The sequence below is a fragment of the Sinohyriopsis cumingii genome, chromosome 11 (genome assembly GCF_028554795.1).
Source record: "Sinohyriopsis cumingii isolate HCF-2022 chromosome 11, ASM2855479v2, whole genome shotgun sequence".
Lineage (NCBI taxonomy): Eukaryota > Metazoa > Mollusca > Bivalvia > Unionida > Unionidae > Sinohyriopsis > Sinohyriopsis cumingii.
The window spans coordinates 31,350,996-31,374,576 of record NC_142971.1 but is presented as its reverse complement, the minus strand read 5'-3'; the positions used below and the strand labels follow the sequence as shown (position 1 = coordinate 31,374,576).

Below are 23,581 nucleotides of genomic sequence, written 5' to 3'. Positions count from 1 at the left end.
GTTGTTCATTCTTTACTCATTTTTGTCCAAAACAGTGTATCTAATAAATGTATGATTGATAAAGCAGCAGTTTCATTTATTCACATTTTAAATACTATTATACACACCTGCTCTCTCTTCACCTGATCTGAGAGCTGAATACAAGTTACAGCACTATCATGGCAAAAACATACATCACAAATACTGCATCCTCTATGAGAAAATGGTGAACCTCTTCCTAAATTGATGTTGCAACAGTGCCCCCCATTTTACAGATGTGAGGAATCAATAAACTCTTTTGATTGAGTGTGTATCATACCTTGGCCCAGATTTCCCTTGAAATCTGTTTTATGCCATGCATTTAATCCTCCCCATTGTTACCAATAATTAAAGAGAATGAAACAAGGGCATATATGCATTGCACTAGATTTAGATTGAAGCGAAGAAATGGAATATATAGTAGAGAAAAATACATAAAGGATCTACTTACTGGGAATAAAGTATTGTTTACTGGGAATGAAGGTTGAGTAGAGAGATGTAAGTACTACTGACCACTGAAGATAATTAAGCTTATTGCACAAAGAATGAGAAAAAATATTCATCTATGATGATGATGATGACTGAAGAAAACTCAATGGAAGGTATTTGAAAGACCTCTTAAAACTGTGTACTCTCCAGGCATAAGCAGAACTAGCAACTGACAAATGACAGGATTTCCCACAAACCAAGAGACAGCTCTCATCTGACTTGCATCATGGCAAGCAGATGGCATTTGAGACTTTAACTGCTAAAACAAACCAAAAGTCCTGGTTAACATGTTTTTTTTTTTTTTTTAGTTTGGAAAGGCTTGATTCACGAGGTAGTGGATGTTATGTCATAATAGGGTAATGTATCTAGAGAAAGAAACAATCCTGCAGCATCCTTGCCAGCACTGAATATTCTCCTAGTATACACATTTATATATTTTGGCACATCAATAGTAGAAATCATATCTCTCTAAAAAAGAATAATTCTGTACAAAGTCTTAAGACAATTTACTGAATCAAATATAAGAGCTTGGCAAAACTAAATGTCATAGGCAAGTCAATAGTACCGAAAAATATATTTACTGGTGAAAAAAATAAGAATAGCAAATAAACAAGATCTACAATCACATTATATATTAAACATGTCAAAGGAAGCATTGGCACCAAATACAAGACTACTGGAATGTTACATAAAGAATATGAGAAATATTAAGTATCTTTCACAGATGATGCCATGTGATGTCTGCATAATGTTATAAAGGAATAAAGCTGTGGAACAAAGTATACTCAATTAAAATATTCCACCAACATTCTAAACAAATGTAGATGATTAGATTTAGAAAACTTTGTTCATGTCTGAGAATATGTCCTAATTATGCTGTCATTCATAAAAAAGATAAGCATTACTAATATATATATATATATATATATATATATATATATATATATATATATATATATATATATATATATATATATATATATATATATATAAATAAATGAAATACATGGTATTCAGGCTAATTTATAAACTTATGAGTTCTAGTAACAAAGCAGCACAGTTCATAAAAATTACAATGGAGTTTAAATACATCTTTTTAGGACAAAATGCAGTTATATTTACAATAAATTCAACCCAAAAAAAGTATAACATCTTGAATAAACAATACACATCACATCCTGACCTTCGGACTTATGGTACCAACACTGGCCCTGTGGTTGTTATAACCTTCTCCTACTAAAAATCAAACTGAACTAAATCTCACAATGCTTCATTGGTAAGTACTTGTACATTAGTCAATGAAGAATCATGGTTTTTCAGCCTCATAATTTTTTTCTAATCCCAATTCTCCAAATTTTTCAGCATAGAAACTCACTTAAGCTTAATTATAACTCTTCAAATCTGCTACTTCATCCAAATTATGGTTAGAATCCCATAGCTTAAAGGATTTTTTTCTCCTTACTTGCTATTAAATGTTGAATAACCAATATGATCCATAAACTATATTGGAGTGTTAAGTTTTGAGGTTGACCGCTCCGGTGGCCTAAGTGGTTAAAGTGTTCATTACAGAATCACATATTCTTGTCTATATCTAGTTACAAATACTAAAGAATTAGTATTCGTCTTCATGAATGTAATGTCCAATGTTGTTACATAAAAAAGAAATTAAACAGCATTGGTAACAATATTACAAGTCGTTTTTTGGGGTGGCAAGTTAAAAGGAGAGTTGGTCAGGAAGCTGGAAATGGAGCTATCTGTCTTTAAGGTCTGATAATTACTTCAAAAGGAGAAACTGAGAGCAATCCCCCAACAACAACAACAACAATCAAGCAAATTAATGCCACTTTCTTACCAATTAAAAACAGATCTCTGAATCAATCTGCATTTTAAAAATCTAAATTCACCTTAAATAGTATAAGGCAATTTGAAAAGCACCTCCACAACGATACAGAGATCTTACAACTAATCCTTAATAAGATCAACCTAAGATCTCCATATACAAGAGATGCCAAGCCACACAGCGATGTGAAATAGGAATTTCAGCTCTTAAATATCAGAATCTAAACACAAAACAGGAATATTTCCAGTCTCCATTTAATAATTTACTTTAAGCATTAAAACTCTGATTCAACAGACTCTCTGGCTAAAACGTTCTTTCAACAATCTTCATTCCGACAATGTGATACACTTAGGTCCATCGATAAAAGACTTAGTATACATGGGCATGGTATTCAACAAATGCCATGGAATTACATATCCTGTTACGATTTTCTGTAGCATGTCATTTTGTCATCCAGGTGCAATCCTCATAGGCTATTCATGTTGGCACCTTTCTTAACTTCTCAGATGCTAAGCTGGATTCTTGATCCCTTAATATTCCATTGCTTTTTAACTGTAGCATCATCAACAAAATAGATATTACTCCAACTGAATTGCTTTTGTGATACCAGTACTTAGGCTTTTATGCATAATGATGATCCAACATTACAATGGCTTCAGCGATCTAAACAATGGTGTTGAATTGCAATTTGCCAATACCAAATTTTATCTGACCATAATTACACTCCAATGTCACAATAGTGATTTAAATAGTGGTGCTGAGTTGCAATCTGCCAATATAAAATTGTATCTGACCAGAAAATTTGAGTCTGATATAAAGTAAATGCATAATAAAGAAAGAAAAAAGTATTGATTAGACCCATATCAGAATGGTTGGCATTTCTGCATTTATTGATCCATTTGGATTCACTTTATTTTATTTATCAGTGCTAAAATATATCAGCAATCTAATTTTCATTAAGATTTTAAATAATTCAGGACACCTCCTTAACTGAGACAATAGTCTGAATGTCATAATGAATTCAACAAGCTGGCAATTCTTAGATATCCTCTCTATCAATGTCTGTTCTCAATTACTATACATTTGGTTCTTTTCTCTTTTAAGAAGCCGCTTTTAACTCAGTGTTAGGAATATTTCATTTTTACACACAAATAGATAGCAGAGAGATTAATTTTTCAAACTGTCAGTTATTAAAAAGTTGATTTGTACCAGCCCATTGATAAAATGCTTATTGCTAGGAAAATAAATGATCTTTTTGCTCTTACCTGTATTAGATTTGCAAAAGCAAACTGCACATTACTGCTTTTTGGAGAATACACTATACACATTTGAAAGCACCTTCTCAGGCTCGAATGTATATTGTAATACTCCATGTCTTTAACTAAAACTAATTTATTACAGGAAAATACTGTGTAATTCACGGAAACGGCAAGTGTACAAATGGCTGCTGTCAAATACATTACCAGACTAAAGTCTCAACTGTTACTTTTCTCCAAATGACATCAAACCAACATCATTTCCCATCCACCACCTCTTACCCTTTGTGCCAGTCAAGCCTTGTGCTTGAATTTCTTCAGCAAATAAATTTCCTCCATTTCCGATTTCATATCTGATAATGACTTTTGAGATATAAAAACTTTAGATTAAAAATGTTTGAATATTCTACTATTCAACTTCAATTGGTAATTCACTTCCATTGTGTTTTTCTTTCCACTGGACTTTGAAAAGCTGAACAAATTTGTTGAAATCTTTCTCACTCTCAATGAGGAACTTGACAGCAACTTCTGGAGGAGACTTTCTCCCTTCTGTTTTCTTTTTCAGACTATAGTGATCCTGTACTAACACAAGGTCCTCTTTCTCATCAGAAAATACCAGAGTTATCTCCCTTGAATTCTTGGAGGTGACTTGCAATCGTTTCATGTATTCAATTTTTCGAATTTCTGTGACTTTTTGTCGTGGTCTTACTGGTAAACCCCTGACAAAGTCAGGCAATGGATAGCTAACAACGTCCTCTGCCACAAAACAGACACAGTCATTGGTCAGGATTATACTCTGGGGTTCTGGGGGAATTAGAGCACCCCCTGGTCCCCCACGATGGCTCAGGTATCCAAGGACATATGTCAGAATGTGATCCTTTCCTGCCCTCAAGAACATCAGCTTCAGGTGCTCATTAATAACAAAGAGGAGGTCTGACACTGCCTCATCACCAGGGTAGCAGAATTTTACTTTGCTGGGATGCATATATTCCATACCCTCTAGAGTAGTCTTGGTTCTCTTGTGAAAGGCTTTGTAAAAGTCCTGCTCTAGATCACAACTGCTTTTGTCCAGCAGCGGTGATGACAAAGACAGAGATAGCATGGCTGACAAGTTTTTCACGAATGTGCTTGTGGAAACAGAATCTCTTGTAACAATGGTGAACACGGACTCTCCTGAGTCTCCTGTCAGACGAACACACTGATCAAACAGACCAACATTGATCTGACAGATTTCAGAGAACTCTAGGATTTTGTATGGCTTGACAATTAATCCATTTCCCTCTGTACTGTACAGAATTCCTGCACTGTGATGCTTGTCTGCAGTCCTACTTTGGAATCCAATCATGGAGTCTGACACATGTCTAGCATGAGTTTTCCATGATGGACGACCTAGTGAATGTGATTGCTGAAGGCACCTATCTGACACCAGGTATACAGCTCGGTTACTAATCATGATGAGTGTAACTATCTCTGTATTGGGGTTTGTGTATGGAACAACATTACTCCACAAAACATGGTGCAACTCTTCACCTTCCACACCCACTGGTACAAAACACTGGTGGAAATGTTGGACTAGTGTCTCTCCACTAAGTGACATGATGGCAGCTAACTTAGGAGAAAGAGGCTGTAACAGATTGTAACTATCCAGGCAGGATTTCAGGTATTTTGAAAGCTCAGGTGTCAGATAGGACCAGGTGTAACTGGGAAGATGTTGTTCACCATCAGGGTTGTGTAAAGTCACTGGAAGGACAATCTCAGTTTTGGATCGCATTTTCCTCTCTCCTTCCACTGATATCCTACCATACTCCAATGTTTCCCTCCTAGGAATGCTGCTGCCCAACTCACAGACTATATCCTCTCTCTCCCAACTGTCAGTGCACTCATCTAATGCAGAATTATCAGGCCCATCTTGCTCCAACTGGTTCTGGTTCTGATTCTGAAAGTCTAGACTATCTGATGACTCATTCCCACCCTCTGGCTCCTCTCTATTACTGGGAGACATGTGGTGGGCATGCTCTGCTCGAAGATTTGTCAGTCGGTCCAAAAACATATTACTAGCATTTGTGGATGGAAATAAATAGTCAAATTTTTTACTTCCAAGAAGTTCATGAAACGTGGCTGATAATCCGAAATAATTAAACTCTATGCCTGGTACTTTACTTCCGGATGGAGAAAATGCTTGAGCCAGGTTGTTTGATTTAAGTGATTTTTGGTTTTCTGCACAAGCTTTAGAAGCAGAGGAATACATTGTTATCTCACTTATTTTTGCCTCAACACTATATTGCTTCAATGTCTCAAAGTTTTCACCTTTCTCAAATGCTGACACTTCAAAAGTTGGTTTGGGCCAGAAAAGACAATTTTCTTTTATGATGTAAATATAGTTTTCTGAGAGAAGCAAATAGGACAATGTTGCTGACCCTGGATTCTTCCCATGACAGGCGAAGGCAATTCTCCCTGTACACAAACCATGCTCTTCCTCCACGTCAAATACCTGCTGTGTCAGATCTGAACTCTGAGAACAGTTTATCACATCAAGTTCCCCACTGTCTTTTTCCTTTCCGAACAGAGAACACAGATCATCATAGAAAGCCTTTCCAGAGTCCGAGTCAGGCATCAGAAGTGCAAAGGTACCGACTGAGCCTACAAAGGCTTCCTCTAGCCGGATGTAGGAATAACATAACCCTACTAATACTTGCTGAATATTACTGAGTGGGAGAATATAAAATGTCTCCATGTCTGGAACTTCTGGAAAACCCGAGTCTTTTCCACCCAGTAAAAGAATAAAGATCCTTCTTTCTGTCATAACAGCACAGACAGGGAGGAGAGTTTCTGGCTTAGAATACTGCACAATGTTACACCACATTATGTTAACTATCTTTTCCTGCAGGTACATGTCATCACTTTCTTCGCCAAAAAGACGTCTGTGAAGCCAACTGGTGAATTCTAGGTGGAGAACTCCAGGAAGAGATGACATGTTCAGCTTTTTTACATTAAGGATGGGTTCTTCTGAATGCAGAGGAACTGGGTAGTAATTATTCTTGACTCTGCAAAAAAAAAAAAAATTAGTTATCAATGACTTAGGTCCAATTAAAAATTGGTTAACTTGCTCTCTGGTTAACTAACAAGGATCCTTTGATGGGACAGATGAAAAGAAATCTAGGAATTCCGGATAAGACTCTTTCTTCCTTCTAACTGCTGTGTGTTGAAATCATCTCTGATATACTAAAGCAATAAAAATATTTTCAAATTCACTGATGTGGTGGACACATGGGATCTCATGTTTAGGACCAAGTAAACATCATTAGAAGGTTTTTGGTGAAAATCCCATGTCAATATGGCTATCCATTCAGGGGAGTGGTGACAGAAAGATTTTCAAGACAGCCATTATGGTTGCCATATTGGATCTACATTTGGCACCATTTTCATTTAGGACCAACTAGGTATCAGGGGATGTCTAATGGCAAAAATCCCATATTACTGATATAACCATCCATTTGGGAGGAGTAAATATATTCTCAAGATGGCCACCAGGGTGGCCATTCTGGAGGTTAATTTGCATCATTTTCATTTAGGACCAACAAGACAGGATAAGAACTCTTTTGAAGAAAAAAAAAACAATGTTAAAATGACTTTCCATTTAAGAGGATTAGCAATAACAAAAATTTTCAGGATGGCCACCATGACTGCCATATTGGACATCAAATCAGCACCATTTTAATTTAGGACCAACAAGGCCTTATACAATTTTGATATGATTTTCTGTTTTGAAAGAGTAATAATAACAAGAATTTCAAAATGGCTGACATGGTAGCCATACTGGATAGTAGATGTCCACCATTTCCATTTAGTACAAACCAGAGATCATAAGAAGTCTATTAATGAAAACACAATGAATAATAAGTAGCGATAAGAAGATTTTCCAGATGACCACTGTGGCAGCCGTATTAGAGGTCAGATTTAAACCATTTTCATTTATGATCAACTAGATATCATAAAAAATCTTTCAGTGACAACCACATACTCATTCATTCTGGAGAAGTAGTGAAAATATGATTTTCAAGATGGCCATTGTGAAAGCCACACTAGACATAAGACCGACACCATTTTCAGTTAATACTAACTATACCTCCTAAAAAACATGGTGAACACTCCATGTCAATATGACATTCCATTCAGGAGTAGTAATACAATTGTCAAGATGGCTGCCATAATGGCCATCTCTGATATCAGATTGGTACCAGGTTTGTCTTTGCATTTAGGATAAACCAGTCATCATAAGACGTTTTGTTGTGAAAGCATGTTGTTGATATGATCATCCATTCAAGGGATGTAATATCAACATTTTCAAGTCTGCCACCATGGCAGCCATATTAGACATCAGATCAGCACAATTTTTATTTTGGACCAACTAGACACCACTATTAGCCTTCTGGTGAGAACCCTATGTCAATATGACTATCTATTTAGTACGACTACAAAGATTTCCAAGACTGCTGCTATGGTGGCCATATTAAATGTATGAGAGGCACCACCTAAATTTAGGACAAACTAGATCATTAGATGAAAGTGTGTATAAAGTTTGATCACAATCCTACAAGTAGTTCATGAAGAGTTGTGATAATAAAACTGTGTTAACAGACTGATGAATGACACACAAAAACCATCTCATAAGTTCATCTGATCTATGATCAGTGGAGCTGAAAAATAAAACAACAAACAGTGACAACTTGGAATGAATTGCAATGCTCATTTAATGACAGTCACAAGGTTTGCGTAGCGAGGACAAGACAAGATTTCATAACATATCAATGCTCATCCTTTTCAATGACTACTGGTAAATGTAAGTTTTTTTTTTTTTAAACCTGAACAATTATTGAGCTTGCACCCAATTTTGGAGGAGCAGCAACCCACTGAAGAGTAACAATAACAAGATTTTGAAATGATTGCTGTGGTAGCTATACTGAATGTCCAAAAAAACACTATTTCCACTAGACATAATAGGAAACTAAACCTTGTGATGAATGTGTTTGTAAAGGGTCAAAGCAATCCTCCAAGTAGTTTCTTCAAACAATAAAACTGTGCTGGCATATGGACAAGACAACAGGCCATTCCAAAAGCTCTTCTGTCTCAGACCAGCAGACATAAAATTGCACCTTAAAGCAATCATTTTCTTGTATGAAGTAACACACAATTTTGACAGTCAAAATAAGAGATTAAAAATCAGTTTTTGAAGTAAAATATGTTATATCTGATAATACTTACAAGCAGTGTTGTACCTAGTATCCCAAAGGCAGGGGACACTGTCTGCCACCTCCAAATTTGGGGGAAACACAACATTTTAAAGGAACAAAGGAAAACTGAAGTTTACATAGCACAAAAAATTAGATGATCTTAATTGCTTCAATGGGTTTACCAACCGAACTTTGATGTCTACAGTGCACTCATATATTTTCCTTGGACAACGTATTGTAATAAATATTTTATCATGTACAACTCATAAAAACATTAACATGTTTGAATATCTGGTTAAACTTGAAATGAACTGCACCATGGAATTTTCCATTCCAGATCTTTTTACTTTAGTGTTCACTCATTATCTAGAAGCATAATAAATACCCATGTTTTCTTAGATACTTTTCTTTTCAAATTAAAATGACATGTGATGTATTTGCATAAATAAAATCTCTTTTGCCATTAATTCAACCTCAAAATAAATTAAATCTTCCTTGTCAAAGGTGTGAATTTAACCTCAAAAATGTTACATTAGCAGCCATCAAAGACTTCACATTGCAGCTTGGCAGACTATCACAAATCTTGAATGTTTTGTATTGCCAGATACATTATTTTAAAGTGAATAGTCATTGCCATCTTGCAAATTTGATCACCTTCAGTGACTCTGGCCATTGCTAGCACCAACACATATGTGGTTGCACATCCAGAAAAGAAAAAGTTGTAGGTATATTTTTTAGGTTTTTTTCCTGTTGAAGAAAGCATGCCCATAGGTGTGCACAGGGTCAAGACTGGGAGACAGTTGCTTACCTGATCATGTTGTTGTTGTTGTGGGGTTTAACGCCATTTTTCAGCACGATAGGGCTATACATGGCGGCCAGTATTAATGGTGGAGGAAGAACCCGGAAAACCCCGGAAAGAACCACCGACCCACGAGAAGCTACTGGCAAGCTTTCTCACATGCCCACATTGGCTGAATCTTAGACTCGAACCGCCGCAGACATAGGTGAGATGGCAGTGATCCGTAACGAAGAGCGCTTTAGACCACTCGGCCACTCGGGGCCCCTACCTGATCATAATTCATTAGGAATACAACTGCTACCTTGCAACTCCAGCTCTTCAAAGCTTTCTTAAAGCAAACATAAGTGCTCAAGTCATCAAGCAAGAGTGATCTTTCACTGGATGGATGGACATGTGCTAAATGGCATCGATAAATGACCTAGCAAGGTAAGCTGTTGTAAAGCTGCTATAGGTCCCACCAAACAAGACTGAGCCCCTTGGACTAAAGGATCTCTGACAAAAAGTGATCTCTGACCTCCATCTCACAGCTTTGATAATACAGTTATGGCACAGTTACACTCCAATGCTAAGCTAGTGGTTCTGCTTTAACCTCAAGTGTCAACATGTGAAAAACAGGAATTTGGTCTTGTGTTAGTTGTTTATTCACAGAATGAATATCTAGGATGACAGAGCCTAAGCTGAGCTATTGTCCTTCTTTACTTTCATACTTTCAATAGTTGAAATAAAAATCTCCCTCTTCAAATTTGCTTGGTTTGCTTCAGATCGCACTTCCAAAGTCTGAGATCCTGAAGCTAACCTACAGGGGAAGGTTCCAATGAAAATATGTTTAACAACAAAGGACTGATTCCTCATAAGCAAGGAGCCTGTTCTTAGCAACGAAAGGAGGAGAAAGTAAAAATGCAATCAAACAATCTCAACAAAACTGCAGATAGTTTTATCAAATGACAAGAGTAACTAGGCCATTTCAATTCATGCCATGGCTATTAGATTTGGGACTGGAGAGACAAAAATAGGAATCTTGGCATTCCCCTTGGTACAAATAGATCCACAAGTGGTTGACCCAAGCAGGTGCAGATTCATCTGACTTCCAGGAAGTGAAGAGACCGTTTGGTTTGAATTAATTGATTTTGCTGGGGCAATGAATCCACTATAAAACTGAGCCTGTCTGCAAAATGGTAGACTTGAATGTAAATTTTGTTGTTGCTGACACCATCTAAGAACATTGCAAACCTTCGTTATAACTTTCATTTCCAGGAGGCTGATATGTAAGAAAAGGCCGGAGTTGGACCTCCACCCTACCTACCTGGCATTCCTGTTGACCGTGATGTCTGGAGACTGAGTCTACAAGGGAATACCTATCAAGAGCCTAATGTGTTGAGCCATGTGTTGAGATGGGACCTCATGTTTCCTAGAACATTCCAAAACTGGGATAGCTTGATACAGTAGGAAAAGCTTTGGTCACTACAAGGCAAGATTTTTATCTGCAATGATTTAAACAAAACGTGTGGTTTAAATTGATAAGATTCACTGCCACACTGTGGAGATGACCAGGGGACTAAATTTGGGCCGATATAAGTTTCTAGAGTGAAGAGTAGATGCCATCAAGAGGATAACCAAGGGATGTTCTTGATGGAGGCAGACCATGTTCACATTCATTTTTGACTCCATACCCAAAAGGCTAAAATGCCAAATGGAACACACTGAATTCATCCTTCCTGATAAAGAGTCCAAGACAACGGCAGAAAAGAAACGAGAGATTTTGTCACGTTCGAGAATATGACTCCTCTGGTTCGTTTTGCAGAATATCATCGAGATACAACACTCCCTTGATAACTCGCAAACCTGCTTATAATGCAGGGTCAGGCATGGATCCCATTTTTTAAACCAGAAAATACCAAAAAAATGCATCCCTGTTTGTTGAATTTGAAGAAAATCGTGATAAAAACTGGCAACGGAAACTTTAATATTTCATCGAAAATGGTAGATAGAACCTAGAAATTTTAATCAACATTATGAAATATCCAATTTAAAAATTGGTCATACAATTTGTTACATTTTCTTTCTAAAGAACATTCTTAGTACACCGCAATTAACGATATGTAAGGAAATTTCGATCAATGAAAATGTCACTTACGCAGAGTGGAGGCAGTACTTTAATAAATAAATACAAATTAAATAGTTTTTTTATCAATTGAAATTTGTGTTCTAGTTCTATCTTTTAGTTCCTTTTAGGTGAAATCATCATAAATGCAATGTGTCCTCTTGTAATTAAATGTAAAATGCATCAATCTACTGTAACAGCTATATCTGCAAGCGTTTCTGAGAACCTAATTAAGTGCTGACCATGTTTCGATAACTGACTTGCAGAAGTATTTCTTGTATTGTTGCACTGAATTAAAAGCTGGCCTCCTTTGTATTATCATGTTAATTATGTCTTTTGAATTAAATAAAGAAGGTGGAATAAAAGAAAAGTTAAAGGCATGAAAATCGTACAAACTTAAAATCTAGCAGCCCCAGTCATATGTCGGGTGAACTCACTTCATTTGATCAATCGAACACTGTTATAAATGTGATTGTGTATGTAACAAACTACCTTAAATTAACAGACTCTTTCATAACTGTGATCAAAGATAGCAAGGCAACTAAGCAAAATGAATACTTTGCAAAATAAAGAGCTTGGTTTCACAGATACAGACCATTGTGGGCAAGTGAGTTTCAGAGAATTCTTGAACTGGCACTTAGAGATATCCTCAAGGATGATAAGAAGTTTCATTATTGCTTCCAATGAAATCATGACATCAATACTGTACTAACTGAACAATACAAAAATTGAATTTCGACAGACAATTATCTCACGAAATAAATGTTGTGTGTTTTTGAAAAAAGGAATCTTGTTTGGTGGTGTATCAACAGTTGGTCTAGTTCCCTGTTCTTTTGACTCCTGATTTGGCACGATAGTATTAAACACACCACTACAGGAACCAGACTCAACAAGAAAACAAAAAGCAAGTGACGTAATACACAGATCTTTTCGTGTAAATGTGATGGTCATTGAAACCAGTTGGAATGATCTTTCACATGTTGGGCATTTTGAAAATGTTATTTAAACAGAATAACGAACAACTTCATTACAAAAAGTGTGTTATCAAAAATTATTATCATCGTGATTGCAAAATAAAGATTCAGTCATTAAACATCCCAGTTACTTAACGCCCCCCCCCAACAGTTTTCTCGACATCTAAGCAAATTTTTCAATTTTTGGAGGTTCCTTGGTAACTCGCACTCTTGCTTATAGTATGATCTATGTTTGTGGACCCCAATGTGCATAAGTTATGAAGGGAGAGGTGTAGTTGGAAGTCACAGACGTGTAGGTGACTCTTTAGTGTGACAAGACTTGAGTCATAATTTTCATAAAAAGACCCATGAAATGATGTTCAAACCAAAAGAGTGTTCCCTGAATGAGACCAAAAAGGAGTGACCAAAATAACCCCAGCCAAGACAGCTTCATCCAAAACAGGCTGAAGATTGCCAGTGACCTTTGGCGTCAAAGACAGTGTGGAATAAAGTCCCAGAGAGTTTACATTAAAAACAATCACTACCAACCTTCTGCTAGAGACCATCTATCTCCTGATGCAGAACACTGAATCAGAATGGGTTTCTTGGAATGTCTGTAGCAAAAGAAACCCTTGACAATGGGGGGGGGGGAGGCACTGAATGTAACCTGGAGGCCCTCCATGATGATTCACAAGATCCACAGGCCATCAGGGCAAATCTTAACATTCTTTCATGAAGTATTTGCACCTTCCCAGATCCAGGTTGCATGAAATGGGAGGCTTGAACAGGGTACCTTTTCTAAGAATGAATGCTGATGGGAAGAGAAATGGATAGAAGTAATCCTTGTCATCTGTGGCCCTTAGAAACTGAGTTGTCATTTGAAAAAGAGTTTGCAGGATCATTTCCATCATTTGGTGTGTCCTAGGGGATTTCAATATAGCATCAATACACAGTCGAGCATGGATTTCTCTGCAATAACATTCTGAACTGGATGTTGTGCATCAACAAAGGACTTCTAGTCCATACAAACTAATGCAGGTTTGACAGTCCTGAGCTTGCCTCATTTCCGTTGATGGCCGAGAACTTCATTGGAATACAAATAGGCACATATGTGCCTTATGGCAGTTACTGCTGCAAAAATAGAGATCAGTCGACATCTGAGTCATGAAGCTGCTTCTTTGAATAATGTAATAAATCAGCAATTTTATCGGACTGTGATAGCCGTTTGTCTGTTTGGCTGGTCCTTCTTAGCCAAGACTTACTGACGTGAAAATTTGTACACTGCCAATTTCAGAGGAGTCAGAGTTGGGGAAATGAGGTGGCCAAAGATTGAACATTATTTTTATATCCAGGCTGAGTATCAGTAACTCTCTCTCTCTTACTTAAAAATCTACCTTTTCCAAAACTTTTTCTACCTATCCATTATCAATTATATACATGTATTTATCTGCATTTGCTCTTCTAACAATATTTGCATTCTAACTTATTCTTATCTATACAAGTGTATTATTTACAGATTTCTGTTTTCATAGCTTTAATTATCAGAATATGGTTTTAAGGTGAAAGGAAAGATAAAAAGAAAACCAAGTATGTTCCTTTCCAAAATAAATATAATGCATTTCCTAACTTGATCCCATTTTTTATATATATTAAAGTTGGATTTGTATGTTTATATCAAGCTCAAATCTCCCAAAAGAAAGGTCAATTATACAATTTTTAAAGCCTTGGATGCAAGATTCAGAAGTTTTAACATAAATAAATGGAAGGAGAGACAAAGGATGCCATTTCCATGTCACCTCACCCATGCAGTAGGGAACAAAAACAAAAAGCACATGAACAAATCTGATTGAAGGAAGATAATTTATTACCGTATTTACCGCATATGTTGGGACATGATAAAATAATTATTTCTTTCTTGTCCCAGAACTTATGGTAAAACATTTTTTCACTTTGGTCATATGTCCCAAGACTTAAGAAACGAAATAAATTTGTATTGTATTTGTGCTTGCCCCCCCACTGCACGTTGCAATAAAATAGATAAATAAAACACTTAATTGACAATAAAAACAAAGAAACTAACCTTGTGTTGTTATCATTTATTCCTTTTTTCAACATGAGCATTAAAGAATAAAATATTTCCACGGAATTCGTATATGTGGCGTAGGCTTCCATACTTTAGCGTGTATCAATTATGTCTGATACCACACCCCACGTTGTTCATTGACAGGAACATTGAGAAACAATTGTGTGGTTGTGCTCAAAGGTTTGAACATGTTATCTGACTGAAAACTGGAGCCAACAAAATCGCAAACAAGAGGAATTTAGTCAACTGATATCTTGAAGACACCATACACGCATGACACGGTGTTGGGTGGAAAATAATCAAGATTGAATTATATCTAGGTCTACTGTATGACAGTATGTTGCAAATAAAAATCGTCATTTAAAAACACATTCACTTAAGTGCAAGTGACAATCTTTTCACCAGCTCGGGTTACAAAATTATCCTTACTATTTACCCACAGACATCAATGCTCCTTTGTATTAATTATAACCACATATGCCAAGCACACAGAAGCCCTGGTGGTGAATAAACACAACATGCATGGCATGGTGTTAGGTGCAAAATAGCCAAGATTAATTTATATCCAGGTCTACTTTATGACAGTATCTCGCAAATAAAAATCATTATTTGAAAACACATTCACTTGAGTGCAAGTGACAATCTTTTCGCCGGTGTGGGTTACAAAAGTATCATTACTATATACCTGCAGACACCAGTGCACCTTTGTATTAATTATCACTACAGATGCCAAGCACATAGAAGCCCTGGTGGTAAATAAACACAACTGGCAGCCAGCAGTAAACTTCTTCTTTGAACTTACCGACAGGACATCAAAGACAAAGGTTATTTTTATTACAAAGCAAGCCGAAGTTGGAAGCCGACTTTGGACTCGGAAGCCGAATTTTTTTTAAAGGATATCAATACAAAGGTTATTTTATTGCAAAACAAGCTGACCTCCGAAGCCAACTATGGATTCTTTTAAGTGTGCCAATTTTGTTTATTTTTTAGCTTTGAATATACAAAGATGGCCGAGATATGGAAGCTAACTTTGGTTCATTTTCACCACTGTTCACGAAAATTTTGAAAATAAAGTGAAACAATGGAACAGTTTTTAAAGTTACACAATACAGTGCTTTGTGCATGAACATCGATGACCCAGCATTTGGAGAAAATAAAATCACGTGATGAATTAGTGAAGGCTATTAGAGAAACAGATCATTTCACTGACAATATGATCATTAAACATGGATGAAACTCTAGAATACTTTGATCGCATTCCTGGATGGACTGACGATAAGATGGGTGTCAAAAGTGTGATAATTAGCAAGACTAGTGCAGATCTGAAAAAATCTGACTTTCGTCTTGAGTTTCCGCTTCAGTTGGTGCGTTGCCTCTAGCAATCTTTCACAGTATGAGAAAGCTAAAAAAAATATTTGTGTACCAAAAGAATAGATCGTACGTGTGCAGGAGAAGGGTTGTGTTGATGAGATGCTGCTGCAGTGGATTAAAGAGTTTTATCTCATATACACAGTTTTATATTTTTAAAAATAAAATTTCAGCTGGAGAGCAATTTTTGACATGTAATTTTCGAATGATTTAAAAGGTGTCTCACAACTTACGACTCAAAAAAAAAACGATGTGTCCCAGAACATACAGTGCACAAAAAATTACTTTTAAAATTAATTTATGGTGTCATAACAAATACCGTGTCCCAACATATATGGTAAATATGGTATGAATTGTCTGTCCTGGAAAACTAAAATATCCTGTAACTAAATATGATAAATTTTCCATAGTAATAAATGTCTTATGCATGGATGGACCGACAGATGAACTGGAGATATTACATTTCCTTTTTCATATAAACTTCTCAAATCCCTCCAAAATATGTCAGAGTATTCAGTAAATTTTTAAAAATGCAGTAATGGATAAACCAAGTATTTATTACATAACCATATTAGCACTGTAATGTGAGAACCCTATTAGCAAGAAATATTTACCCATCTGGCTCCACATTCTGTGAGCTAGTGGAGTCTGTGAAGTTTTGGGAGCAGGAAAGATTCACCTGCAAGTTCCAAACAAAATTTAAATTAAAACATGGTCTAATTATATTTCTGAGATGGAGGTAATGCTATAGCATTTAAATTTAAATTTCCTCCCCAAAACAAATTTAAGTGATAAAACAAATGCATTCTTTGTAGCTCATAACTATTTTATAATGATGACCTCAGAATGAAATGCACCAAGACTATTCACTTATTTGGTGGTGGTGGGTGTGCTGGGGGAAACGCCGATACATATTATGGACTTAAGTAGTGTTGATTACTGTATGTTCTTGCTTATAAGACAAGTCCAACTACAAACTGCACAGACCCAGATCTGCCATCACATCACATCATGCACTGGCAGACCTAGGTCTGTGCATTTTGTTAAAAGTAATCAGTAAATTAATGATATATAGACCCTGATCTGCAGATACATTATGCAACAGCATATCGGGATCTTTGTTTGTTTGCAGTTTGACTAGAATTAAAAGCAAGCATACATGGTACATGCAACAACGAGGCTGTGTGGATCCTTTTATTGTATAGGTCCAAGATTGTGAACATGTGCTATACTCATATCAATTACACAAAACTATATACCTTACATTGTTCTGAGTCTGCAGAAACAATAAGTTTGATATGGCACAGGTATATGTCAAAACTATACGGCCAAGGTGTATTTAAAAGATATCAAAATTTTTTCCCCCTGGCTCTGAACACATACACTGGTTTGTATTTATTACATAACCAACCTTATACACTTTTTAAATATATTTGGCATTACAGTGTGAATGAAATTGAGAACAAATTGCAATTTATAAAAGTCTGATTCACTGCATGTAAAAACATTGATGGACAGACATCAAAGACGACACCAATGTAGTTCCAATCTGTGTGTTTCATATGGAAATATGGAATGAACATCCATATCGATTGCCAGATCAACCATGTAAGGTTAAATTGGTATGTAATGAGTCTTGGTTCTTTAGGTAGAACAGGAATTGAGATGGCATCTGTTAGTGGCAATGAGATGGCATCTATTAGTGGCAGTGAGATGGCATCTGTTAATGGCAATGAGATGAAATATGCTTTATACACTTTGATTTGCCATTCCTTAAGTAACCAAAAGGTATATGAGCTGTTTACAGTTGACAGCGATACGGACCATTTTGTCCATTTATGCATATGTTAAGCACAAGGAAATCACTCCACCTGTCTGCCAACAGTATGAGGTACATAACCCCTCTTTTTTTAATTGATGTACTATTCTTGATAAAAGGGACCACAAAATGATATTATGCAATTATCTTAGTTTACTACTTTCTGTGATGGAACACAGATTTAAACATCTCTGCCAACACCCATGTACACAGAATATAGCTGAGTGCAATGACTGGGAAAATTATTGCGTCAACCACTTGCTAAGTCACACCTGTCTTAACTAACCACTTTGGGATGTGCAAAAATGGCCTTTAAAAACAGGTGGCAACTTAATGGAAGATCATTTCTCCAAATTGTTTTAGTTCATGGTACTTTTAACAACTAGCTGAAGTTATTCATTTTATAATGCAAATTGAATAAAGTTTTCTGTTGTCTAATTTAAGACTTATAAAATGGTTGAATAAGTTTTCCTGTTGTCTATTGTAATTCTTCTAAAATGGTTGAATAATGTTTGATGTCAACTGTAAGACTTTTAATATTGTTCTGACTTGTGGGAAAACATTTTCTGAGCTGGAAACCATGGTAGCTCTTCTGGTAGAGCATTGGATTCCTAACCTCAAGTTACATGCTCAATACTTCCAGGCCTTACTAGGTCACCTGCCTTAGTGTGATCTTGGAAAAGGCATCTAGCTCTTTACCTGAGCATGATATAGCCAATGAAGTGCTGTTAAAATCCAATCAACCAACCAACCAACCAACCAGAGTTCAAGGCAAAGTGATACCATCATGGGTTACATGCTAAAATGAGCATGTATACATAGCTGCCAATCCCCAAGTAAAAAAATACTGACTGCATATGACAAAAAGACTGATTCTCAGGAACAAATACCAATTTTTAAAATTTTAATGCATATGTAACTATTTACAACATCTACAACCAGCAGTAAAGTAGTACAAAACCATACCTAGTTATTTAATGTCAATGTTGCAAGTGTTACATTCTTGCATCTTCTGAACCTTGTTCCATTCAGGTGCCCATTTAGAAGGTGCAAGTGTGCAACAAACACTCAGAAACAGGCTGTTTAAAGGCACCTTTTCCATGCCTTGTTTTTTTCCTTCAATTATTATGGATTCCAATGAATGATCTGATTTCTGTGTGATTTTCTTTCTGACCCATTTTCATTCTAGCACACGAGTAATCCTTTGCGATTTTACTGTCTGGAAAACATGTGCGAAATAAATTGCCAGCAACACTAGCAACTTAAAGAGGAAGGTTCATTTCTAAAAGAAATTTAGTAAACCAAACTTCAACTGAATTACATCAAGGTTCTCTTTCTTATTTAAAATATGTCATAAGTTCAGGTTGAGTTGTTGATGATGAAGCAAAAAGCTGATGTTTATTAGCTTTTTCATGCTGTTTTATGTCATGGGCACCTACATGCCCAGACACAAAATCACATTACACTATTTGCAAAACGTAAAGTTTTCTCCTTTACTAGATGGTTTCAAAAATCTGATCAAGATGCCAAAATTGTCCTTCTAGTTGTTTTATTTTCCTTCCTGGAAAAAATTCTGAATCTCCTGCTTTCCTTTTTGACATGATTAGAAGTTAAACATTACAAAGATGAGATTCAGTGATAGCATCAACTGTTTTCACAATCCAATATGGCGATTAAAGACAGACATTGTAGCCTCGATTTTGAATGAACCAATCATATTTTAGAACTATATTATTATACATATGCAATACATTTCTCTCAGAATGGAACTGAACGTGCCGTCCTAAAAAGAAAATTGCAAGGACATTTTTAATTAAATTTGACACTTGTCAGCTATGTGTATAGTATATTTTCATAAATAAGAAGGATATCAGATTAATTTCACAATTAGATGTATAGAAATAGTTCCATAGTTGTTACATTTTGCCCTCAAACTATCCAATGCACTTTGGAAAAATTAAAATAAAATGTACAATAATGCAAGATTCTGTTGATTACATGATTTCTCACTAAACATTCCCTGGTCTGACCTGCATTCAAATTGTTTGGATAACAGTCTTCACGTATAAGGCACACACAAGACAAATAATATACGACGTGTAATATCAATCATATTAAATGGTTTATAAACATATCCATGAAGATGAAAAATTTAATAAAATGGAAAGAGCATTGTTAAGGGGGGTAACATGGTAACCAGAAATGTTTACACACTGCAACTACCATCATCTAATTATACTGTTTAACTATTTGTTTACTGGAGACCCCAAGTAGTTGCATCATTTAACAATTGGTGGATCTGTCTAACCTGTGGCACTTTGTCCAAAATATGAGATAAAACTGAATCCACAATAATGCAGTTAACTTTCAATAATATAACAAAATTAGTTTCCATTAGAAAACTAGACTGAACTCAACTGCTGTAAAAGAGTTACAATCCTGGGGCATAAAAAAAAATCGTCTCTGTCATGTTACTCATCATGCTAAAAATTAGACTTCTAATATATCTATATACTGTGTGACCCTGCTATAGCACACTCTGTTATAACATAAATTCAGATATAACACAATATTAGTGTGGCTCCCAAAATTTCATATACACGTATTTTTACTCATTACATGGAACGTTTTTCTTTTTTTCTTAAAAGTAAGAAAAGCAGTGTGTAAAAAGTTTATTATCATCTTGGGGAAGAATTTAATATGCATGTATTTTTTCTCATATAAAGAAAAGGTTTATTCTAAAAAAAAGACCAAAAATAACATGTAAGAAGTTTATTCAGAGATCATGCAAGCTTTGCTAATGTCGCAAACTGTGATTTATTTTCCTTAATGGCAACAAAATATACCATTTAGCAAGTTTTTTGTAATATTGTTGGCCGTTTAAACTTGTAAATAGAACCTTGAGTATAGAGTAATGAAATTCAGAGGCATCATGAAAGGAAGTCGCAAATTTGATATAAAATGCACTGAAATTTATTTGTTGTTATATAAACAAATTATTTGTTCATATTGACAAACTATCATAACAGTGCATTGTCATTATCATAATCTACTTATTCTGACATCTGGCCCGAGTACTGTATGCTGTGAGATCTCCAAATATTTTTTATATTTTATTATTATTATGTTTGTTTTTTTGTTGACATTCTGGCAGTGGAGACAACTGGACAAGGCATAATGGATCTTTTGGACAAAATAGTGTCAGACTATTGGCTGCTTGCTATTAAATAATATATTCATTTACACTGACCTTTATATAGGTATGGTAAGTAAAACTCATCTTTTCACAAAAATAGTTTTGCTGAAACTTCAAAGAAAACTGACTACATTTGAGGAACCAACTGTTAATTAAAATATTAAGCAAATATAAAAAATTAGTCTCAATATTCTATAATTATTTGATGTTGTCACTGCAATAAGAAACAGACATCTGTTTGGTTCTCCAAAGCTGTCGTTTAGCGGTGACTTCAATAACACATGCACCCTTCATCAAAGAAAGGTGACCACAATCTTCAAAAAAAACAATGAACCATTTTTGCATTTTCCAAAGTTACAGATACACATTTAATGTGCAGTGAAAGTTTCATTTTGCAGGAAACATGTTTTATGCTTTTGGTTGTTACCAATCCAATGGCAGCATAAAAAGCAAATTAAATTTCTGATCTTTTGAAACTATAGATATATAGCCATCAACTTTATAGAAGATGAGGTGTCTTGCAAAGATGTTTGCTAAACTTCTTAATTTGTTAACATTTTCACTTCCCTATGAATAGCCTCATCCCCTGTTGTTATTGGTGTTTGTGTTTTCTAATGGGATGTGAGTCATACATGAATTTTATAACATGATCTATACTTGAATTCATAGATTTATTATATACATGTGTCAGTACTTAACGGACTGAACTATAAAAATGTAAGTTGTCTACATCCATGTGATTTTCAGACTAGTTTATCTTGATTTAATCATAAGCATATATTTTTGCCACCACTTTTATTTACCCACCACCACCATATTTTAGGCAAATGTTTCATTGTCTTCAGCTAAAGGAGTTTGTTGGTTATAATATGGTTCGGTCTATAAAATGGTCAGATTCTATGGACCCCAACCACTGTGTTATAGTGGGGTCACACTATATATCGTCTAATAATTCTGTTGTAATACTGTTTTCCACAGCTAAAGTTTGGCTGACCTGAGAGGTATCTGTGGAGAGAGTTTTGGACTGGTCCATAATAAATATTGGACCCTCATCTTCCTCTGACAGCTTAAACTCCACCGTCCTTTTAAGCTCCTCATCTTCTGGAACTATCCACTGCTGCTGTGCTTTGCTACTAGAACTTGCATTTAAATCTGTAAGATGGAAATAAAGATAGCAGACCCATGCATACCTGAGATCACCCACCCAGCTGACATTTACTTAACAGCAGATAGTAGGATACTTTCTAAAGAAAATTTCTTCCAATGCTGCTGGTTGCGTATGTTAAAAAACCAAGCCTTTCATCATCTTTCTACTCTTTGTATCTTCGTCCATATCTGAAGGCACATCAGTTATCCAATATTAAAGCACCTTTATGCCAAAAAACTTTCTATCGAATTTTGGTTTCTAATCAGAATTTTCTTTCTTGTGTTTTTTTTCTTCACATGAAGTTGTTTATAAACTTTTGTCTTTTGTTAGAAGAAACAACTATGTGATGGAATATTGACATCATTTGAACAAACTCTAAAGACTTTCACGCCAGAATCCTTTTTGTCAGATTTATTGAGTGGCTGAGTTGTCTAATGCACTTGCCTTTTCAGATCACTCACATTTTGCCTATGCCTGCATGAATCTGAGTCTCGGCTCAACCAATGTGGTATGAAAACTTGCCAGTAGCTTCCACTGGGTCAGTGGTTCTTCCCTGGGGTTTCACAACTACATCCTCTACTAAATATACTGGCTGCCATTTATAACCTAACATGTGCTGAATATGGTGTTAAACCCAAAAAACAAAACCAAAACTGTTGGATTTGATCAAATTGTATTTGGAAATTTCACAGCAAAGTCCCATAAGGGATTTCTATTTTAGTAATGGCATCCATATTTAATGGTGGATCATTATCATTTGTACAAATATTAAAGTTGTTGTTGTTGTTGTTGTAGGGTTTAACGCCATTTTTCAGCACACGAAATGCTATACATGGTGGCCAGTATTAATAGTGGAGAAAGAACCAGGGAAATCACCGGAAAGAACCATCGACCCACGAGAAGCTACTGGCAAGCTTTCTCACATACCCACATTAGCCAAATCTGAGACTCGATTCCACACACACAGAAGTGAGATGACTGTGATCCGTAACGGAGAGTGCTTTAGACCACTCAGCCATGCAGGGCCCCCAAATATTAAAGATTTTCATGAAACCCCACTGTAACATGGTTATTGATAACGTGAATTAGGATATAGTACCATCTTAACCAGGCTCCTCAAACATTATATAGATTGAATCAATATCTTGAAGAAACCAGAAAGCTTTAGTACCAAAATAGATACAAGTCTAATTTAATCATTCCAGAAGACTAGTTCCAATCTTGAAGAATAAACAAGAGTCCCTTGAAGGAACTGACATTCTACTGGCCAAAAAGAATTCC

General features: G+C 35.7%; 1 protein-coding gene across 2 annotated transcripts in view; it reads right to left on the bottom strand.

Annotated features, from left to right (window-relative positions):
- Positions 1 to 998: 998 nt before the first annotated feature.
- Positions 999 to 23,581, bottom strand: part of LOC149787853 (nischarin-like) — a 121,896-nt gene continuing 99,313 nt past the window's right edge. For both annotated transcript variants that reach the window (XM_089974076.1, XM_089974075.1), the window contains 3 exons: positions 22,148 to 22,305; positions 16,753 to 16,817; positions 999 to 6,647 (listed from right to left, as the gene is read on the bottom strand). In XM_089974076.1, coding sequence (XP_089830202.1) covers positions 4,013 to 6,647; positions 16,753 to 16,817; positions 22,148 to 22,305 — 2,858 coding nt within the window. In that variant the 3' untranslated portion in view covers positions 999 to 4,012. The remainder of the gene's footprint in view (positions 6,648 to 16,752; positions 16,818 to 22,147; positions 22,306 to 23,581) is intronic.